General features: G+C 40.5%; 1 protein-coding gene across 1 annotated transcript in view; it reads left to right on the forward strand.

Moving 5' to 3' along the window:
• The first annotated feature begins 46 nt into the window (after positions 1-46).
• The window catches only part of LOC106583188 (ubiquitin carboxyl-terminal hydrolase 4), a 36512-nt gene continuing 15931 nt past the window's right edge, over positions 47-20627 (forward strand). Inside the window, exons 1-10 of the mRNA XM_014167093.3 lie at positions 47-250; positions 10597-10724; positions 10912-11042; positions 11117-11243; positions 11365-11510; positions 14440-14501; positions 16538-16684; positions 18308-18425; positions 20011-20184; positions 20456-20614. Of these exons, the coding sequence (XP_014022568.3) occupies positions 99-250; positions 10597-10724; positions 10912-11042; positions 11117-11243; positions 11365-11510; positions 14440-14501; positions 16538-16684; positions 18308-18425; positions 20011-20184; positions 20456-20614 (1344 nt within the window). The 5' untranslated portion in view covers positions 47-98. The remainder of the gene's footprint in view (positions 251-10596; positions 10725-10911; positions 11043-11116; positions 11244-11364; positions 11511-14439; positions 14502-16537; positions 16685-18307; positions 18426-20010; positions 20185-20455; positions 20615-20627) is intronic.

Genomic DNA, 20627 nt, shown 5'->3' on the forward strand with positions numbered 1-20627 from the left:
CCCCCAGATCACGGAAACAGCAAGTCTCACCAACATTGTGGTGCTCGTGCATCCGCGGTTCTTCTACTGCGCGTTCACGACTCCGGCTCACTCACTGCATGATGGCGGAGGGAGGCGGACCCGAGTCGGGTAGCGCGGCAGACCCCGACCCCGAGTCTGTAGCCACTCAAATACCGACACCTTCAACCGAGAGTCAAAAACAGAGTATCGGAACACTTCTCAAAACAACTCTACGAAAGAGCGACGAGTGGTAAGGAAGTGTTTTGAATGTAACTTTAGCAGCTAGACAATAGCTACGGTAATGTTAGCTAGGCTAGCTACTTTTCAGTTCATGGGAACTAACGTTAGCCAGCTAGCTAGCGAGTAGCATAGGCCTGTCAGAGACGGGTAAACCGGTTCCTATTGCATTGAACGGGAAATCGTTTGATTTGTGGAGTTAGTTGGGCCAGAGTAGACATGTGACTAACATTAACAAATTTACCTTTCTTCTCACCCGATAGTTACTGTAGCTAGTTAACTAGCTAGTTGTACTTAGTTAATAACTAAGGTTAGCTAGCCGGCAAACTATCCAAGCGAAGACATTGCGCAAGTTAACTCTGTCTACTCACATTAGCTTGCTAGCCGGCTAACTAGTTACGACATGACGAGGTGTAGTCAAAAGGCCCCTGTTCAATGCGATAACGAGTGACTGCGAAGTAATGTTATCTAGCTAACGTTAGCTATTTTACAAGCTAGCTAATGCTTTGTCATTGAAACGGGATAACACCCAGCGACTGGCCCTCTCAGATGTTCAGTTGCCAAGGCCACAGGTTTCCAGTTAAGATCTTTGCAAGGTTTTAACTTTAACTAGCCATATCCATACTGAACAACAAGGGACGGGAAACAACCAATGTGGGCTTAGTAGAGCTAGGCTAACCAGACGGGCACTACCAGTACATGCGACTATTAAACACTGAATCCCTGAACACGTTGTCATGAGACAGCAAGCTGCCGGGTCATAACGTTGTGTTTGTTATGGTACATGCATCTAGATAGCTAAATTCACAACATGTGTATTTAGGTTAAGTGAGCAATCGTTTTAGTTGGGATCGATGGCAAGTTTGATATGCTTTTGGGGCAAGGCTACAGACAACTTCGATTGTTTTGGCCTCCGAGTCTTTCTAAACAGGGTAATGTCAGCAGGGTAGGTGTTTTTAGCAACGCAGGTGTACAGTGCCTTCAGAAAGTATTCACACCCCTTTACGTTTCCCACATTTTGTTGTTACAGCCTGAGTTTAAAATTGATTACATTTAGATTTTGTCTCATTGATCTACACAACACCCAATGATGTCAGTGAAATTTTGTTTGTATAATTTAAAAATAATAATACAAAATGAAAAGCTGAAATGTCATGGATGAATAAAGTATTCTACCCCTTTGTTATGGTAAAATTGTATCATATGTTGCATGGACTCATTCTGAGTTGAATAATAGTGGTTAACATGATTTTCGATTAACTAATCCATCTCTGTACTCCACACAAACAATTATCTGTAAGGTCCCTCAACCGAGTAGGGAATTACATTTTAGTCATTTAGCAGACGCTCTTATCCAGAGCGACTTACAATACTGAGTGCATACATTTCATTAAAAAAAATTTTTGTACTGGCCCTCTGTGGGAATCGAACCCACAACCCTGGCATTGCACACACCATGCTGGCGTTGCAAACACCATGCTCTACCAACTGAGCCACAGGGAAGGCACAGATCCAATCACAGGGAAATGCACAGATTGAACCACAAAGACCACAAAGCACAGATTCAACCACAAAGACCAGGGAGTTTTTTTTCAATGCCTTGCAAAGAAGGGTTATAAACAAAATAAAAAATAGATGCTGAACATCCCTTTGAGCATTGCAAAGTTATCAATTTCACTTTGGATGGTCTATCAATACACCCAGTCACTACAAAAAAACTCAGTTGCCAGAGAGGAAGGAAACTACTCATGGATTTCACCATGAGGACAATGGTGACTTTATAACAGTTAGTTTAATGACTATGATAGGAGAAAACATTGTGGATGGATCAACAACATTGTAATTACTCCACAATGCTAACCAAATTGACAGAGTGAAAATAAGGAAGCCTGTACAGAAGAAAACATTCCAAAACATGCATCCTGTTTGTAACAAGGCGCTTAAGTAACACTGCAATGAATGTGGCAAATAAATGTACTTTTTGTCCTGAATACAAAGCGTTATGTTTGGGGCAAACAACACATCTCTGAGTACCACTCTTCATAATTTCAAGCATGGTGGTGGCTGCATCATGTTATGGGTATGCTTGTCATCAGCAAGGACTAGGGTGTTTTTGGGGGGGAGATAAAAAAGAAACGGAATAAAGCTAAGCACAGGCAAAATCCTAGAGGAAAACTTGGTTCAGTCTGCTTAATGCTTTCCAACACACACTGGGAGACATTCACCTTTCAGCAGGACAATAACCGAAAACGCAAGGCCAAATATTCACTGGAGTTGCTTACCAAGACGACTTTGAATGTTCCTGAATGGCGTAGTTACAGTTTTGACTTATCTGCTTAAATCTATGACAAGACTTAAATGCCTGTCTAACAATGATTAATAATCAACTTGACAGAGCTTGAAGAATTTAAAAAAATAATTATGGGCCTATATTGAACAATCTAGGTGTCTGTTCACATTAGCTTGCTAGCCGGCTAACTTGTTACGACATAACGAGGTGTAGTCAAAAAGCCCCTGTTCAATGTGATAACGAGTGACTGCGAACTAAAGTTAATTAGTTAGCTATTTTACATGCTAGCTAATGCTTTGCCATTTGAACTGGATACCCTAAAAGACTCAGCTCTAATCGCCACTAAAGTTGCTTCGACAAAGTATTGAATACTCTACGTAGTGAATACTAATACAAATGAGATTTATGTATTTAATTTTCAATACATTTGCATACATTTTTAAAACATGTTTTTACTTTGATTATGGGGTATTGTGTGTAGATGGGTGAAAACCTCAAACGATTTCATCCATTTTGTAACACAAAATGTGTAAGTATATGAATACTTTCTAAAGTCACTGTATTTACATACACTAGCATTGGTTTAAACTGTATTGGGTTGCACAAAAACAGTTAGTGGGAAGCGAGAAGTTAAATACAACTCCATTTCAACTTACTGTGCCGGTGGGCAGGATTGTTGGGAATTTGAGGCAAAATATCTAAAGGATGGTATTCATAAACATACTTTCCAGACGTTGGTGTGTTGTAGACCCACTCCCTCTGCTTACCTCATGAGCTCCCAAGTGGCACAGTGGTCTTAGACACTGCAGTACCTGTTTTGAATCCAGGCTGCATCACATCTGGCCGTGATTGGGAGTCCCATAGGTTGGCACACAATTGGCCCAGCATCGTCCGGCGTAGGCCATCATTGTAAATAAGAATTTGTTCTTAACTGACTTGCCTAGTTAAATATAAAAACATGTAAAAAATAAGTCCCCCACAAGTTGTTCCTTTTTTGTATTCATATGATCTACGTGCAGGACTTTTATTTTGACATGAGGTAAGCAGAGTCAACAGACCCACGTTTGGAAAATCTGTTAATACGATCCTTTAGATATTTTGTCTGAAATTCCCCCATTATAATGAACAACTCTTCTGCCCACTGGCACAGTAAATTGAAATGGAATTCAATTTAACTTCTGGCTTCCCATTGGATGTCTTTGTGCAACTCAATACAATTGAAAGCAACGCTAGTGTATGTAAATATACTGCGTTGCTAAATGCACCTAGCCCATAGCTGCCCAGCTGATATCTGACAGACTATGGCTGCATTTACACAGGCAGCCCAATTCTGAATGTATTTTTTTTTTGCCACCAATTGGTCTTTTGACCAAAAAGATCTGGTGTTTTGTCAATAATTGCACAAAAGATCAAAATTGGCCTGGCTGTGTAAACAGAGCCTAGTATGCTGACTCCTGACCTCATTTTAAACACAGCTGAGATGGGCATTGTAAAGGCTTTAGTTGCATTACCATGTGTCTCATTTAAAGTACACCTAGCTAATTTAATCACTAAGTTCTCAATTCTAATAAGGGTTCTTTAGAAATAGTGTCCCTTGCCTGGACTTTGGACCATGTGTAATCCTGCTAACAAGCTTATGCGTTGGAAGGGATTCTTACTTGAGATTAAAGACATCCTAGCTCACTGTTACTATATGTGAATGTGACTTAGAGCGCAAGACAGTTTGTTTTGGAATTGCATAATATGTTGACAGATGAATACTAACCAGGTTTCCATTCAACCTTTTTATGCAAGTAAAGTACATGTCGGATAAATGTCATGACGGGCCTGATGGAAAAATAACGTTTTTTTGGTAAACTTTCCAAATGCCGAAAAAACTAAATACGCTAGACAAGGTGGCATCCTTTTTGTGTCAGTAAACTCAATGATGCAAGAAATGTTGGTGTAAAGGTTTTTTTAATGCACAAATATTGACATAACATTCATATCGAAGTAAACTTTGAGTCACACGATGACGTGTGGTCCTCCCACTAAGATGAAATAAGTTATGATCACCTTCAGGGTGGTGAAAGTGCAACGTGTAGAGCTTGATGCTCCTTTCCAATAAATATTGACGGTCTTATTCTGGTGACATGATGCTTTTCTGCCGTTTGAAGAAAAAAACCATCTTGCTCTTTTGTCAATAAAAGTCTCATGTAGGCTTTACGTGAGTTTTAGCCATTGGCACGCACAAAGAGCTGTTGGCTAGAGCGCATGTGCCAATACCAGAGTGGGCACACTCGCTATATAAAGCAAACATTTTTGTGAGAAAACCATCGGAGTTGAAAATGCGATGGAAACCCATTTTAACTACACTGAACAAAAATATAAACGCAACATATTTGGGTTCATGAGCTGAAATAAAAGAACTCGGAAATGTTCTATACGCACAAAAAGCTTCTCTCATGTTGTGCACAAATTTGTTTACATCCCTGTTAGTGAGCATCTCTCATTTGCCAAGATAATCCATCCACCTGACAGGTGTGGCATATCAAGAAGCTGATTAAACAGCATGATCATTACACAGGTGCCCCTTGTGCTGGGGACAATAACACAATGCCACAGATGTGGCAAGTTTTGAGGGAGTGTGCAATTGGCATGTTGACTGCAGGGATGTCCACCAGAGCTGTTGTCGGGATTGAATGTAATTTCTCTACCATAAGCCGCCTCCAACGTCGTTTTAAAGAATTTGGCAGTACGTCTAACCGGCCTCAACCACAGACCACACGTATGGCTTCATGTGGGCGAGCAGTTTGCTGATGTCAACGTTGTGAACAGAGTGCCTCATGGTGGCGGTGGAGTTATGGTATGGGCAGGCATACGCTACTGACAAAAACACAATTGCATTTTATCGATGACAATTTGAATGCACAGAAATACCTTGACGGTATCTGACCAACCGATGCATACAGTGCATTCGGAAAGTATTCAGACCCCTTCACCTTTAACACATTTTGTTACGTTATAGCCTTATTCTAAAATAAAGAAAAAAACGATTTAATCTATCTACACACACTACCCCATAATGACAAAGCAAAACAGACATTTTGGCAAATTTATTAAATAAACTGAAATCACATTTACAAAAGTATTCAGACCATTTACTCAGTGCTTTATTGAAGCACCTTTGGCAGTGATTACAGCCTCAAGTCTTCTTGGGTATGACGCTACAAGCTTGGCACACCTGTATTTGGGGAGTTTCTCCCATTCTTCTCTGCAGATCCTCTCAAGCTCTGTCAGGTTGGATGAGGAGCTTCGCTGCACAGCGATTTTAAAATCAAATTTTATTGGTCACATACACAAGTTTAGCAGATGATTTTTACGGGTGTAGCGAAATATTAGTGTTTCTAGCTCTAACAGTGCTGTATTATCTAACGAGTAATATCTAACAATTTCACAACATATACCCAATACACACACATTTAAGTAAAGGAATGGAATTAAGAATATATAAAATATGTGGATGAGCATTATCAGAGCGGCATAGACACAATAGAATAGAATACAGTAAATACATACGAGATGAGTAATGCAAAATATGTAAACATTAAAGTGACTAATGTTCCATTTATTAAAGTGGCCAGTGACATAGACTTTATATATATATATATATATATATGCAGCAGCCTCTGTGCTAGTGATGGCTATTTTAACAGTCTAATGACCTTGAGTTAGAAGCTGTTGTTCAGTCTCTCGCTTCCAGCTTTGATGCACCTGTACTGACCTCACCTTCTGGATGTTAATGGGATGAACAGGCAGTGGATCGGGTGGTTGTTGTCCTTGATGATCTTTTTGGCCTTCCTGTGACATCGTGTGCTGTAGGTGTCCTGGAGGGCAGGTAGTTTGTCCCCCGTTATGCGTTGGGCATACCACACCACCCTCTGTGCGTCTGTAAAAGTTGGTGAGGGTTTTAGGTGACAAACCATTTTTTTTCAGCCTCCTGAGGTTGAAGAGGCTCTGTTGCGCCTTCACCACACTGTCTGTGTGGGTGGACCGTTTCAGTTTGTCAGTGATGTGTATGCCGAGGAACTTGAAGCTTTCCACCTTCTCCACTGCAGTCCCATTGATGTAGATAGGGGGGTGCTCCCTCTGCTGTTTCCTGAAGTTCCACGATCATCTCCTTTGATTTGTTGACGTTGAGTGTAGAGGTCGACCGATTAATCGGAATGGCCGATTAATTAGGGCCGATTTCAAGTTTTCATAACAATCGGAAATCAGTATTTTATATATATATATATTATTTTAGAACTTTATTTAACTAGGCAAGTCGGTTAAGAACACATTCTTATTTTCAATGACGGCCTAGGAACGGTGGGTTAACTGCCTTGTTCAGGGGCAGAACGACAGACTTTTACCTTGTCAGCTCAGGGATTCAATCTTGCAACCTTACGGTTAACTAGTCCAACGCTCTAACCACCTGCTTTACATTACACTCCACAAGGTTACGCGAATGCAGTAAGAAGCTACGGTAAGTTGCTAGCTAGCATTAAACTTATCTTATAAAAAACAATCAATCAATCATAATCACTAGTTAACTACACATGGTTGATGATATTACTAGTTTATCTAGCCTGTCCTGCGTTGCATATAATCGCTTAGGTACACGTTGATCCAACCATAAACACCAATGCCTTTCTTAAAATCAATACACAAGTATATATTTTTAAACCTGCATATTTAGTTAATATTGCCTGCTAACATTAATTTCTTTTAACTAGGGAAAATGTGTCACTTCTCTTGCAAACAGAGTCAGGGTATATGCAGCAGTTTGGGCCGCCTGGCTCGTTGCGAACTGTGAAGACTATTTCTTCCTAACAAGACAGCCGACTTCGCCAAACGGGGATGATTTAACAAAAGCGCATTTGCGAAAAAAGCACAATCGTTGCACGACTGTACCTAACCATAAACATCAATGCCTTTCTTAAAATCAATACACAGAAGTATATATTTTTAAACCTGCATATTTAGCTAAAAGAAATCTAGGTTAGCAGGCAACATTAACCAGGTGAAATTGTGTCATTTTGCGTTCATTGCACGCAGTCAGGGTATATGCAACATTTTGGGCCGCCTGGCTCGTTGCGAACTAATTTGCCAGAATTTTACGTAATTATGACATAACATTGAAGGTTGTGCAATGTAACAGGAATAACGTTTTGTTTTCGAGATGATAGTTTCCGGATTCGACCATATTAATGACCTAAGGCTCGTATTTTTGTGTGTTATTATATTATAATTAAGTCTATGATTTGATAGAGCAGTCTGACTGAGCGATGGTAGGCAGCAGCAGGCTTGTAAGCATTCATTCAAAATAGCACTTTCGTGCGTTTTGCCAGCAGCCCTTTGCAATGCATTGCGCTGTTTATGACTTCAAGCCTGTCAACTCCCGAGATTAGGCTGGTGTAACCCATGTGAAATGGCTTGCTAGTTAGCCGGGTGCGCGCTAATAGCGTTTCAAACGTCACTCGCTCTGAGACTTGGAGTAGTTTTTTCCCTTCCTCTACATGGGTAAAGCTGCTTCGAGGGTGGCTGTTGTCGATGTGTTCCTGGTTCGAGCCCAGGTAGGAGCGAGGAGAGGGACGGAAGCTATACTGTTACACTGGCAATACTAAAGTGCCTATAAGAACATCCAATAGTCAAAGGTATATGAAATACAAATCGTATAGAGAGAAATAGTCCTATAATAACTACAACCTAAAACATCTTACCTGGGAATATTGAAGACTCATGTTAAAAGGAACCACCAGCTTTCATATGTTCTCATGTTCTGAGCAAGGAACTTAAACGTTAGCTTTTTTACATGGCACATATTGCACTTTTACTTTTTTCTCCAACACTTTGTTTTTGCATTATTTAAACCAAATTGAACATGTTTCATTATTTATTTGAGGCTAAATTGATTTTATTGATGTATTATATTAAGTTAAAGTAAGTGTTCATTCAGTATCGTTGTAATTGTCATTATTACAAATAAATAAATAAAATGGTGGGGAAATCGGCCGATTAATCGGTATCGGCCCTTTTGGGGTTTTTGGGCCCTCCAATAATCGGTATTGGTGTTGAAAAATCATAATCGGTCGACCTCTAGTTGAGTGAGAGGTTATTTACCTGGCACCACGCTCCAAGAGCCCTCACCACCTTCCTATATGCTGTCATTGTTGGTCATCAAGCCTACTACTTACTATTATGTAGTCTGCGAACTTGATGATTGAGTTGGTGGCGTGCTTGGCCACGCAGTCATTGGAGTACAGGGCGTACAGGAGGGGGCTGAGCACGCACCCTTGTGGAGCCCCAGTGTTGAGGATTATCGTAGTGGAGGTCTGGTTTCCCATCTTTCAGGTCTCTCCAGAGATGTTCGATCTGGTTCAAGTCCGGGCTCTGGCTGGGACATTCAGAGACTTGTCCCAAAGCCACTCCTGCGTTGTCTTGGCTGTATGCTTAGGGTCAATGTCCTGTTGGAAGGTGAACCTTTGCCCCAGCCTGAGGTCCTGAGTGCTCTGTAGCAGGTTTTCGTCAAGGATCTTTCTGTACTTTGCTCCGTTCATCTTTCCCTCGATCCTGACTCGTCTCCCAGTCCCCGCTGAAAAACATCCCCACAGCATGATACTGCCACCACCATGCGTCACCGTCGGGATGGTATTGGCCAGGTGATGAGCGATGCCTGGTTTCCTCCAGACGTGACGCTTGGCATTCAGGCCAAGGAGTTCAATCTTGGTTTTATCAGACCAGAGAATCTTGTTTTTCATGGTCTAAGAGTCCTTTAGGTGCCTTTTGGCAAACTCCAAGCGGGGGTGGCTGAGGAGTGGCTTCCGTCTGGCCACTCTACCGTAAAGGCCTGATTTGGTGGAGTGCTGCAGAGATGGTTGTCCTTCTGGAAGGTTCTCCTATCTCCACAGAGGAACTCTGGAGCTTTGTCAGTGACCATCAGGTTCTTGGTCACCTCCCTGACCAAGGCCCTTCTCCCACGATTGCTCAGTTTGGCCGGGCGGCCAGCTCTAGGAAGAGTCTAGGTTCCTAACTTCTTCCATTTAAGAATGATGGAGGCCACTGTGGTTTGGGGACCTTCAATGCTGCAGACATTGTTTTGTGCCCTTCCCCAGATCTGTGCCTCAACACAATCGTGTCTTGGAGCAACGTGGACAATTCCTTTGGCCTCGTGGCTTGGTTTTTGCTCTGTCATGCACTGTCAACTGTGGGACCTTAAATAGACTGGGGTGAGCTTTTCCAAAACATGACCAATTAATTGAATTGACCGGCGGTGGACGCCAATCAAGTTGTAGATACTTCTTCACACGGATGATCAATGGGAACAGGACACACCGGAGCTCAATTTCAAGTCTCCTAACAAAGGGTCTGAATAATTATGAAAATACAGTGTTTCTGTTCAAAAAAAATGTACGTCTAAATCTATTTTCGCTTTGTCGTTATGGGATATTGTGTGTAGATTGAGGAAAAACATGATTTAATCCATTTTAGAATAAGGCTGTTGCGTAACAATGTAGTAAAAGTGAAGGCGTCTGAGTACTTTCCGAATACAGTGTATCTATATTCCCAGTCATGCGAAATCCATAGCTTAGGGCCTAATACATTTATTTCAATTGACTGATTTCCTCATATGAACTGTAACTCAGTAAAATCTTAGAAATTGTTGGATGTTTCCTTAAAATGTTTTTTTTAATTTTTATTCTGTGATATTTTTTTATTTGGTACATGGGAATTTAACAGCAAAATGTATTTTTACATGCACTACGTCATCATTCACAGACTTATCTGCAAGAAGTCAATTTGATTGAAACATCTCTGGTTTAAAAATGCGCATATTGTTTTTATGCAGATTTTGGAATATTCACTTGATAATCTGTCGCCAATTGGATTAAAACCTAGCAATTGTTAGACATAATTTAGAAACTAGTGGCACAGGTTGTCTGCATGCAAGGCAAGTTTATGTAAAACATTTGTTTTACCGTTATGTGATATACATTTTATCCTGCAAGTTATCATTCCACCCAATACAGTAGCACTTCTTTTTGCAGGTTTCTGATTGATAGTCGGTGGTTCAAGCAGTGGAAGAAATATGTGGGATTTGACAGTTGGGATATGTACAATGTTGGAGAGCACAGTCTCTATCCCGGCCCTGTTGACAACTCTGGCCTGTTCTCAGGTAATGCAGGCATCATATTCACTTCCACAAAATGTCACATTGTATTTTAATCTGTGTGTAGGCCTGTGTGTTTTCTTTTGTCTCTGCTGTGAGCATGATTCTAATAAGTGCAAAACTAGTTATAAACGAGCACTCTAAATACTTGATGTCATAAACTTACCTTGACACTCTCTTTCTTTCTCCTTAGACCATGAGACCCAGATCCTGAAGGAACACCTTATAGATGAGCTGGACTATGTCCTTGTGCCCACTGAGGCGTGGAACAAGTTTGTCAGCTGGTATGGTTGCCTTGAGGGCCAGCGTCCCATCGTCAGAAAGGTGATACCATTTAAAATGTATATTTTCACCCTTTTGCTTTAGTCTCTCTCTTTAACCTTGCTCTTTTTGTCTAGGTGGTTGAACACGGCATGTTTGTCAAGCACTGTAAAGTGGAGGTCTATCTGTTGGAGCTGAATTTGTGTGAGAATGACAACATGGACAATGTGGTCACACGTCATTTCAGCAAAGCTGACACTATAGGTGAGAGAGAACACTGTACTATGAGCCAGAGAACAAACTGACGTGTGAACTAACTAGATATGTATCATCTTCAGCCACTTCTGACTTTTAATTAACTAAATATTGTGTGTGCCCTGTCCAGACACCATAGAGAAGGAGATGCGGTCACTATTTGAGATCCCAACGGGGAAGGAGACTCGACTGTGGAACAAGTACATGAGCAACACGTACGAGCAGCTGAACAAGCCAGACAGCACCGTACAGGATGCTGGTCTCTTCCAGGGCCAGGTAGAGTACTGTCTCCACCCCAACACCCAAATCCACTCACTCACTACTAGGACACACACAGCTAGAACTAGACCCTTTGCCCACTGGCACTTTCTTCATTAGACACACCGCACACGTGAATATTTTTGAGGGGAAGCTGCAGTGGTGTCGTCACTTATAATCTCATTAACAGGGTTCGCTTGAGGTGCTTAACTTCTATGGGCTAGGTGGGACGCTAGCAGTGAAATATCAGGGCGGCAAATTCAAAAACAACAAAATGTTATAATTCAACTTTCTCAAACATACAACTATTTTACAGTATTTTAAAGATGCACTTCTCCTTGATTTAACCACATTGTCCGATTTCAAAAAGGCTTTACAGCGAAAGCAAAACATTAGATTATGTTAGGAGAATACATAGACAAAAATAATCACACAGCCATTTTCCAAGCAAGGACATGTCAATAAAACCCAAAACACAGCTAAATGAAGCACTAACCTTTGACGATCTTCATCAGATGACACTCCTAGGACATTATGTTACACAATACATGTATGTTTTGTTTGATAAAGTTCATATTTATATCCAAAAACAGCATTTTACATTGGCGCGTGATGTTCAGAAAATGTATTCCCACCAAAATGTCCGGTCAATGTACATATCAATTTACAAAAATACTCATCATAAACGTTGACAAAATATATAATAATTATTTAAAGAATTATAGATAGACTACCCCTGGATGCAACCGCTGTGTCAGATTTTAAAATAGCTTTACGGAGAAAGCACATTTTTCAATATTCTGAGTACATAGCTCAGCCATCACGGTGAGCTATACAGACACCCGCCAAGTTCGGGGCAACCTAAACTCAGAATTAGTATTAGAAATATTCTCTTACCTTTGCTGATCTTCGTCAGAATGCACTCCCAGGACTGCTACTTCCACAAGAAATGTTGTTTTGTTCCAAATAATCCATATTTATGTCCAAATACCTCCGTTTTGTTCGTGCATACAGATCACTTATCCAAAGGCATAACGCGCGAGTGCGGAACCAGAGACGAAAAGTCAAAATGTTCCATTACTGTACTTAGAAGCATGTCAAACGCTGTTTAAAATCAATCTTTATGGTATTTTTAACGTAAAATTGCGATAATATTCCAACCGGGCAATAGCGTATTCATTCAAGGAGAAAAAGAAGGAACAGCGTGCTCGCGTGACTGCGCATGTCCTATCCCTTTGTTGCCAGGCAGTCCACTCAGAAACTGAGCTCCTATACTCTGCCCAGTGACAGGAGAATGCTCACACCACTTTCTGAAGGCTTTAGACAGCCAATGGAAGCCTTAGGAAGTGCAACGTAACCCCACGGATACTGTAGTTTCGAAAGGGACTAGAAAGAACTACAATTCTCAGATCCTCCACTTCCTGGTTGACTTTTTCTCAGGTTTTTGCCTGCCATATGAGTTCTGTTATACTCACAGACACCATTCAAACAGTTTTAGAAACTGCAGAGTGTTTTCTATCCAAATCTACTAATAATATGCATATTCTAGTTTCTGGGCCAGAGTAGTAACCTGTTTAAATTGGGTACGTTTTTCATCCGGCTGTGAAAATACTGCCCCCTAGCCCAGACAGGTTAAAGTACTTGAATTTGGCACTTTGAAATTAAAATACTGGAATACCTTGATACTTTAAAAGTACTTGAATTAAAATGAGAGAAGAACAGAAAATCATCTAATCTGAAAAATATTAGGAAAATGTATTGGTTTTACGAATACATTTCCAGGCAGACTGCCAAATTTGATTTCGTCAGGTGTTTTTCACGCTCTGCTTGTCAGGCTCATTCCACTGCCACTCAGTCAGGCAGGCAAATAACTGACTGACTACGTGCCCCCAAATGTCACATCATAGCTAAAATGCCGGTCAAATGTACATTCAATCCTGCCTTTTGCGCCTATGGGAAATTTCTGGGATCTTTTATTTCAGCTTATGAAACATGTGACAAACACTTTACATGTTGCTTTTTATACTTTAGTTCAGGATAGTTTACACCTTTTTTTTTTTTACCACTACATCACTGGACCCAACCAACCCACACCGTGTAAGGTGCAAAAAATGCGTCAGACATTGCGAGCATAGGTGAATCGGCCCTGAAGGTGGAATGACACAGCGCTGCATCTTTCGTAGGCACCAGTTCTACATTGTGACATTGTACTTTTTCTCTACAGAGCTTTTTTGCCTCATTCAAAGGGCGCCCGCGACATTCCGCTTTATCAAGCAGCAGCCGTGCTCCTGCTGTTCTGGTGGCCGTTCACATGCCATTTTCCTCATACAGCCCACCCACCCTTCTCCTGACCGGCTACATTAAAGCTACCAGTCTGAAGCAAGATGGTTTTTCATTGCTATTATGTAGTATTTTCCCAAATTCCCAATGAAAATACAATAGTCATTAAGCTGGAATTGTGTAGAAATGCGAGTAGGAAATGTGTTTTCCCGTAGGCATGTCCCAAAACTCTGCTCGTCACTACTCAAATTACAACATCATCAGTACTGACTTACCACTCATGTATGTAGTGAAACACGTATTATTGAGTAGAACTTGTAAGGTAGTGATTAATAGTAAGTTATCATTTTTCATGAGTTTGTGGCGACATACTGACATTTGGTGGCGACTAGAAACAATTGCATAATAGGAACTATTACAAATTGATGGTCCTTGAAATTAATATTAGTGCTTGAAAAAGTACTTAAGTCCTTAAATTTGACTTGCAACTGTGTACGAACCGTGCATCAGTTTTTCCCTCCCAACAGTTGAAATTTCATCAAGAGGTTGTTTTGCTCTTGGTTATGTTATCCAGCAGCGATTAACTCTAATATTTGAGTATGTTATGACAGAGTTGTTGAAATCAGCTGGGTTCAGCACGGCTCTCACTGGTGTGATGCCCACACAGGTGCTCGTGATTGAATGCAAGAACGAGGACGGCACGTGGCCCAGACAAGCCTCCCATCCAAAGTAAGTCTATCGTTATATGGTTACCCATCCTCTATTCTAGGACTTTGACTAAGGTTGCAAAGCGACACTATATTACTGGATCTTTCGAAGTTTATCAGTAAACTACTAGAATTTTGTTATCTTTCAAGGATTTTATGTTATCTAGCACAAGACGTCTAGTGGCCATTTTGGGTACTTCAGATTATCACAGGGGTCTGTAATATTATCTTTAGCCTATTACATGTAAAATGTAAGAAATAATTACGATTTTTAAATAAAAAAGAATAGAATGACAAAGCTGTAAACATTATCCTAAATATAAACCATCAACATAGTGAAACCCATTGGTGTTTTAATATGGGGGTTTCAGCATGAAATAACCTTGACATTTTTTTACACATACTGTTTTTACAATGTCAGTATGTATTTGTTTTCAATGTTTTGGCCCCAAACTGGTGACGGGTGTGAAAAGTGAATAGTTGCAGAGTTTATTGAAAATGATGCCATTGTTAATATTTTAATTATTAGGCTATTTTCTTTTGAACCATACTAGATACCGTCTTGAACCGTCTACTAGAAACTCATGGAAAATATCAGACAAAAAAAATTAATACTATATATGAATACATTTTCAAAAAGTTTTCCAAGTATAAATTATGATAGATTGTCATAGATTTTCTGTTTATTACAAAAATTACAGAAGATTCCCGTAACTTTAGTAAATTACCGGTAGCTTTGCAACCCTACTTGTTGACTAAAATGGCTTAAATTGTCACATTTACTATTTTCTCTGTCTGGTAGGCTTGAGCAGTATACTGTATACCAGGGTATTTGGTAATAGCCACGAGATAGTTTCAACGGTATTGAAAAACCTTCTTTGAAGTGTTAATATTTGTAGCTACTTTTTGAAGTAAATACCTGTAGTCAACTTGTGCAATATGTTAGGAGATAAAGAAGATCATGTTCTTTATTTTATCTGTCACATTATTTTACATTTACATGAAGCTTGCCATAGTTCCCCAGAACAGTTGAGCCAGTCATGTTTGTTTGTAAATTGCACAGTGGGAAAAAGTGGGAGCAGGTGAGTCCAGCTGTGTATTGACAGAGGTTGCTATTTATATAGAAAGTAAAGTGTTTTATTTACTTCAATAGTCTAATCAGGGATGTGCAGCTATAGTTTTCCTTTGCAGAAAATACTTTAGTGCAACACATTTGGCAGATAATAGCTTCATTTTCATCAGATGACAACCGAAGCGCAATAGTATTTGGCTGTCAGCCATCCAAGTAAGTGAGCTTACAATGAAAAAGCAAGGTCTTTTCTGCAAAAACTATGCATGACCATCATATTTCCAATGTTTTATCATAGAAAGAATGTAGCGGACTACATTTCCTAAAGTTTTGCTGACAGAGAAAAGTAGGCTGACTACACCAAAATGCAGCAATATATTTCTTATACACTTTAGATTTTTTCCCTCGTGGAAAAACACAATTCCCTTAAGTTTAACTTGCTAGTTATCAAAGTAAGTGACTTAATTAATAAGGTGACGGGGCATCAAATTGTGCTAGCTTTCTGCCGTGTTTCAGAAGTTGATGTCCTTTTGGATGGGTTAACTGTACAGCTGGTGCTGCCATCTTGGTTTTCTGTGTGTTTTTTTTTCTTCTCCTCTCTGTTCTTGGCCTGACTGCTCCCCCCACACAATCTCTCTCGTTCACATTTGCTTGTAAATGTCCAAAATTACATTCAGAGCTGGATTGCCTGTCTTTGCCATTTGTTTATTTTAGTTTGCTCTTGTAAGCATATTTAGCTAGCAGCCCCCATAGAAATGAGCTTTTGTGCTAACTTTGTTAGCATTCTGGTAATAGACATCCAATGGGCTTTTTAGCATTTCAGGCGCCCCCTTGTGTACTAAAACGGTAATACCGTAATTCCTGGGATGAGAGAAAAACTATATGAAAATCTGGATACCACCCAACCCTAATGTTTGAATGCAGAAAATAGTATATATCAAATAATGTGTCTGAAACTTTTCCAGTAAGTCTATGTTCATGTTATTCAGATCCAGTACAGCTACATCCAGGAATTTCACTACTTCTCCAAAGCTCTCTTCCAACTCGTCGGCAACCATCTCCTCAACAGTAACAAATGGGGACAGCAGCAGCAACTCTGGCTATACACTGAACAACAGCACCTCCTCTGGCAATAGGCAAGCAAACTGTATTTTTATCACTATGCCACAATATGCAGTCACTGGGATATCACTAGCCAGTCAGACCAAGTCAATGGAGTCCCATTTACACTACCGGTCAAAAGTTTTAGAACACCTACTCATTCAAGGGTTTTTCTTTATTTTTACTATTTTCTACATTGTATGAAATAACACATGGAATCATGTAGTAACCATATTTTATATTTGAGATTCTTCATAGTAGCCACCTTTTGCCTTGATGACAGCTTTGCACACTCTTGGCATTCTCTCAACCAGCTTCACATGGAATTCTTCTCCAACAGTCTTGAAGGAGTTCCCACATACACTGAGCACTTGTTGGCTGCTTTTCCTTTATTCTGTGGTCCAACTCATCCCAAACCATCTCATTTGGGTTGAGGTCAGGTGATTGTGGAGGCCAGGCCATCTGATTCAGCACTCCATCACTCCCCTTCTTGGACAAATAGCCCTTACACAGCTTGGAGGTGTGTTTGGGGTCATTGTCCTGTTGAAAAACAAATTATATTTCTACTAAGTGCAAACCAGATGGGATGGGGTATCACTGCAGAATGCTGTGGTAGCCATGCTGGTTAAGTGTGACTTGAATTCTAAATAAATCACCGACAGTGTCACCAGCAAAGCACCATCACACCTGCTCCATTCTTCACGGTGAGAACCACACATGCGGAGATCATCTATTCACCTACTCTGCATCTCACAAAGACACAGCGGTTGGAACCAAAAATCTCAAATTTGGACTCATCAGACCAAAGGACACATTTCCACCGGTCTAATGTCCATTGCTTGTGTTTCTTGGCACAAGGAAGTCTCTTCTTCTTATTGGTGTCCTTTAGTAGTGGTTTCTTTGCAGCAATTCGACCATGAAGGCCTAATTCACGCAGTCTCCTCTGAGCAGTTGATGTCTGTTACCTGCACTCTGTGAAGCATTTATTTAGGCTTCAATTTCTGAGGCTGGTAACTGTAATGAACTTATCCTCTCCTGCAGAGGTAACTCTGGGTCTTCCATTCCTGTGGCGGTCCTCATGAGAGCCAGTTTCATTGCGCTTGATTGTTTTTGTGACTGTACTTGAAGAAACTTTCAAAGTTCTTGAAATGTTTCGTATTGACTGACCTTCATGTCTTAAAGTGATGATGGACTGTTGTTTCTCTTTTTTGAGCTGTTCTTGCCATAATATGGACTTGGTCTTTTACCAAATAGGGCTATCTTCTGTATAGGGCTATCTTCCTTGTCACAACACAACTGATTGGGTCAAACGCATTAAGAAGGAAAGAAATTCCACAAACTTTTTTAAATTGAAATGCATTCCAGGTGAAACTGGTTGAGAGAATGCTAAGCGTGTGCAAAGCTGTCCTGAAGGCAAAGGGTGGCTATTTTGAAGAGTCTCAAATATAAAATATATTTTGATTTAACACTTTTGTTTTTGGATACTACATGAATCCATATGTGTTATTTCATGGTTTTGTTGTCTTCACTATTATTCCACAATGTAGAAAATAGTCCAAATAAAAAGCCTTGACCGATAGTGTATGTTTCGGAATATTTGTACAATCCATTGATGTTTGACCTGTTAAACACTGGACTCAACCTTACTGTTTCTACAGATTGGGAGGTTACAATTCATACAGCTCCTCCTACAACTACAGAGAGTCACCATCCCAACCTGGCCTCTGTGGTCTCAGTAACCTAGGCAACACCTGTTTCATGAACTCCGCTCTCCAGGTACCACACACACACACAAACACAAGGTCTGTGTGCAAACTCACATTAGCTTATACTGCACAAAGAATTCATATGGACTCCACAGCAGCTATTGGGTCCTGTAAAACTAAATTAAACTCAGTCCATAGCCGCCTGTGCCTTTTTTTAATAGCTTGGCAATGGCACGCATTACAGCAAAGAAAAGCCTTTTTCAAATAAGTAAACACCAGTCTAAATGAATTGTTTACGAGTTTACCATGAATTGTTTACTTGGTTTAATGTTTGATTTGTTACATTAAATAATTCCGTAATGACACAAAAATTATGGCAATCATCCGTTATTATCTCCAGTAAGAAACTGCTAACAGCTGAGAACGGCTAGCTAACTGGCAAGCACAAAAACAGTAAACGTCTTCGGGAGTAAAGAGACCCCCCCCCCCCCCCAAACCTGACAGTGTGTAAATGCTAACACATTTAATGCAGGAAAGAAATGCATTTATTAAAATGCTGGAATTAAACAAATCAAATGTCACTTGCTTCGTAGACTAACAGTGAAGTGCTTTCTTACAGGTCCATTTCCAACAATGCAGATTTAAAGATGAATAAAAAAATATCAATAGTCACACGAGAAACAAGTACACAGTGACTATCTTTGCTTATTTGAGCTGTTCTTGCCATAATATGGACTTGGTCTTTTACCAAATAGGGCTATCTTCTGTATACCACTCCTACCTTGTCACAACACAACTGATTGGCTTAAATGTATTAAGAATGAAAGACATTTCACAAATTAACTTTTAACACGGCACACCTGTTAATTGAAATGTACTCCAGGTGACTACCTCATGAAGCTGGTTGAGAGAATGCCAAGAGTGTGCAAAGCTGTCAAGGCAAAGGGTGGCTACATTGAAGAATCTCATATAAAATATATTTTGATTTGTTTTAAAAAAAAATGTGGGTTACTACATGATTCCATATGTGTTATTTTATAGTTTGTCTTCACTATTATTCTACAATGTAGAAAATGGTAAATGTAAAGAAAAACCCTTGAATGAGTTGGCGTGAGCAGGCAAGCAGAACCTCAAGACTTCCTTATTATTAGAGATTGCACATCAGCTGTTGTTAACAAAGAGACACGTGCCCTCGAGTTTACGAGAAGCTGCCGTTCTGTCCTGCCGATGCATACAAAACCCAGCTAGATTTATGTTAACCGTGTCCTCGTTCAGCCACGACTCCGTAAAGCATAGGATATTACAGTTCTTCAGTTAACTATGCAAATTAGCAAAAGCTGTGTGCTTTAAGGAAATAGAAGCCGGTCTCTAATAAGCTCCCGTTTGGATCAGTGATTTAAGCAAATTAACGCCTGACTATTAATTTAAGTTTCAGGATATGTCTTGCTATAGAGCATATTTCCCTTGTCTAAGACATCCAATTATCCCTTGTCTAAGACTGAGCTGTACTTACCTCTCCAAATCAGTTGATGGTGTGGAAGAGCAGGCCACAGACTCTCAGGCTTAGACAGGCTCTCTGACTCTCACACACACACACACCAAACAAGGTTTGAGCTGTATATTTCCCCTTTATTCACCTCACTGTTTTGTTGCAGTGCCTGAGCAACGCGTGCCCTCTCACTGAGTACTTCCTGAATGACCAGTATGAGGCGGAGATCAACCGGGAGAATCCATTAGGAATGAGGGGGGAGATCGCAGAGGCCTACGCAGACCTGGTCAAGCAGATGTGGCTTAGCCGCAGCAGCTATGTGGCTCCCCGCACCTTTAAAGTGAGCAGCACCACGGATACATGAGACTGAATTTCTATAGGTTACTGCAATGTAGTCCTCTTGTAGTGCACCTTCCTCATCCTCTTTTTGACCAGTAGATTTTCCAATTCAGTCAGTTACCAGTAGATTTATCCAATAGTCAGTTACTAATTTACGAACTCATTGCAGACAGCAATGAGCATGAAACACTCTGTCATAATTACTATAACACGTGTGATTAACAAGCTGCACAGTCTGCTAACCTCCACCCTGTGTTCCCCCTCTATCTCAGACTCAAGTGGGTCGCTTCGCACCCCAGTTTTCAGGGTACCAGCAGCAGGACTCCCAGGAGTTGCTGGCCTTCCTGATGGACGGGCTCCATGAAGACCTGAACCGCGTTAAAAAGAAGCCTTACCTGGCTCTGCAAGATGCAGGGGGGCGGCCAGACGAGGTACACATACGCA

The sequence above is a fragment of the Salmo salar genome, chromosome 22, assembly GCF_965601325.2.
Source record: "Salmo salar chromosome 22, fSalSal1, whole genome shotgun sequence".
Classification (NCBI taxonomy): domain Eukaryota; kingdom Metazoa; phylum Chordata; class Actinopteri; order Salmoniformes; family Salmonidae; genus Salmo; species Salmo salar.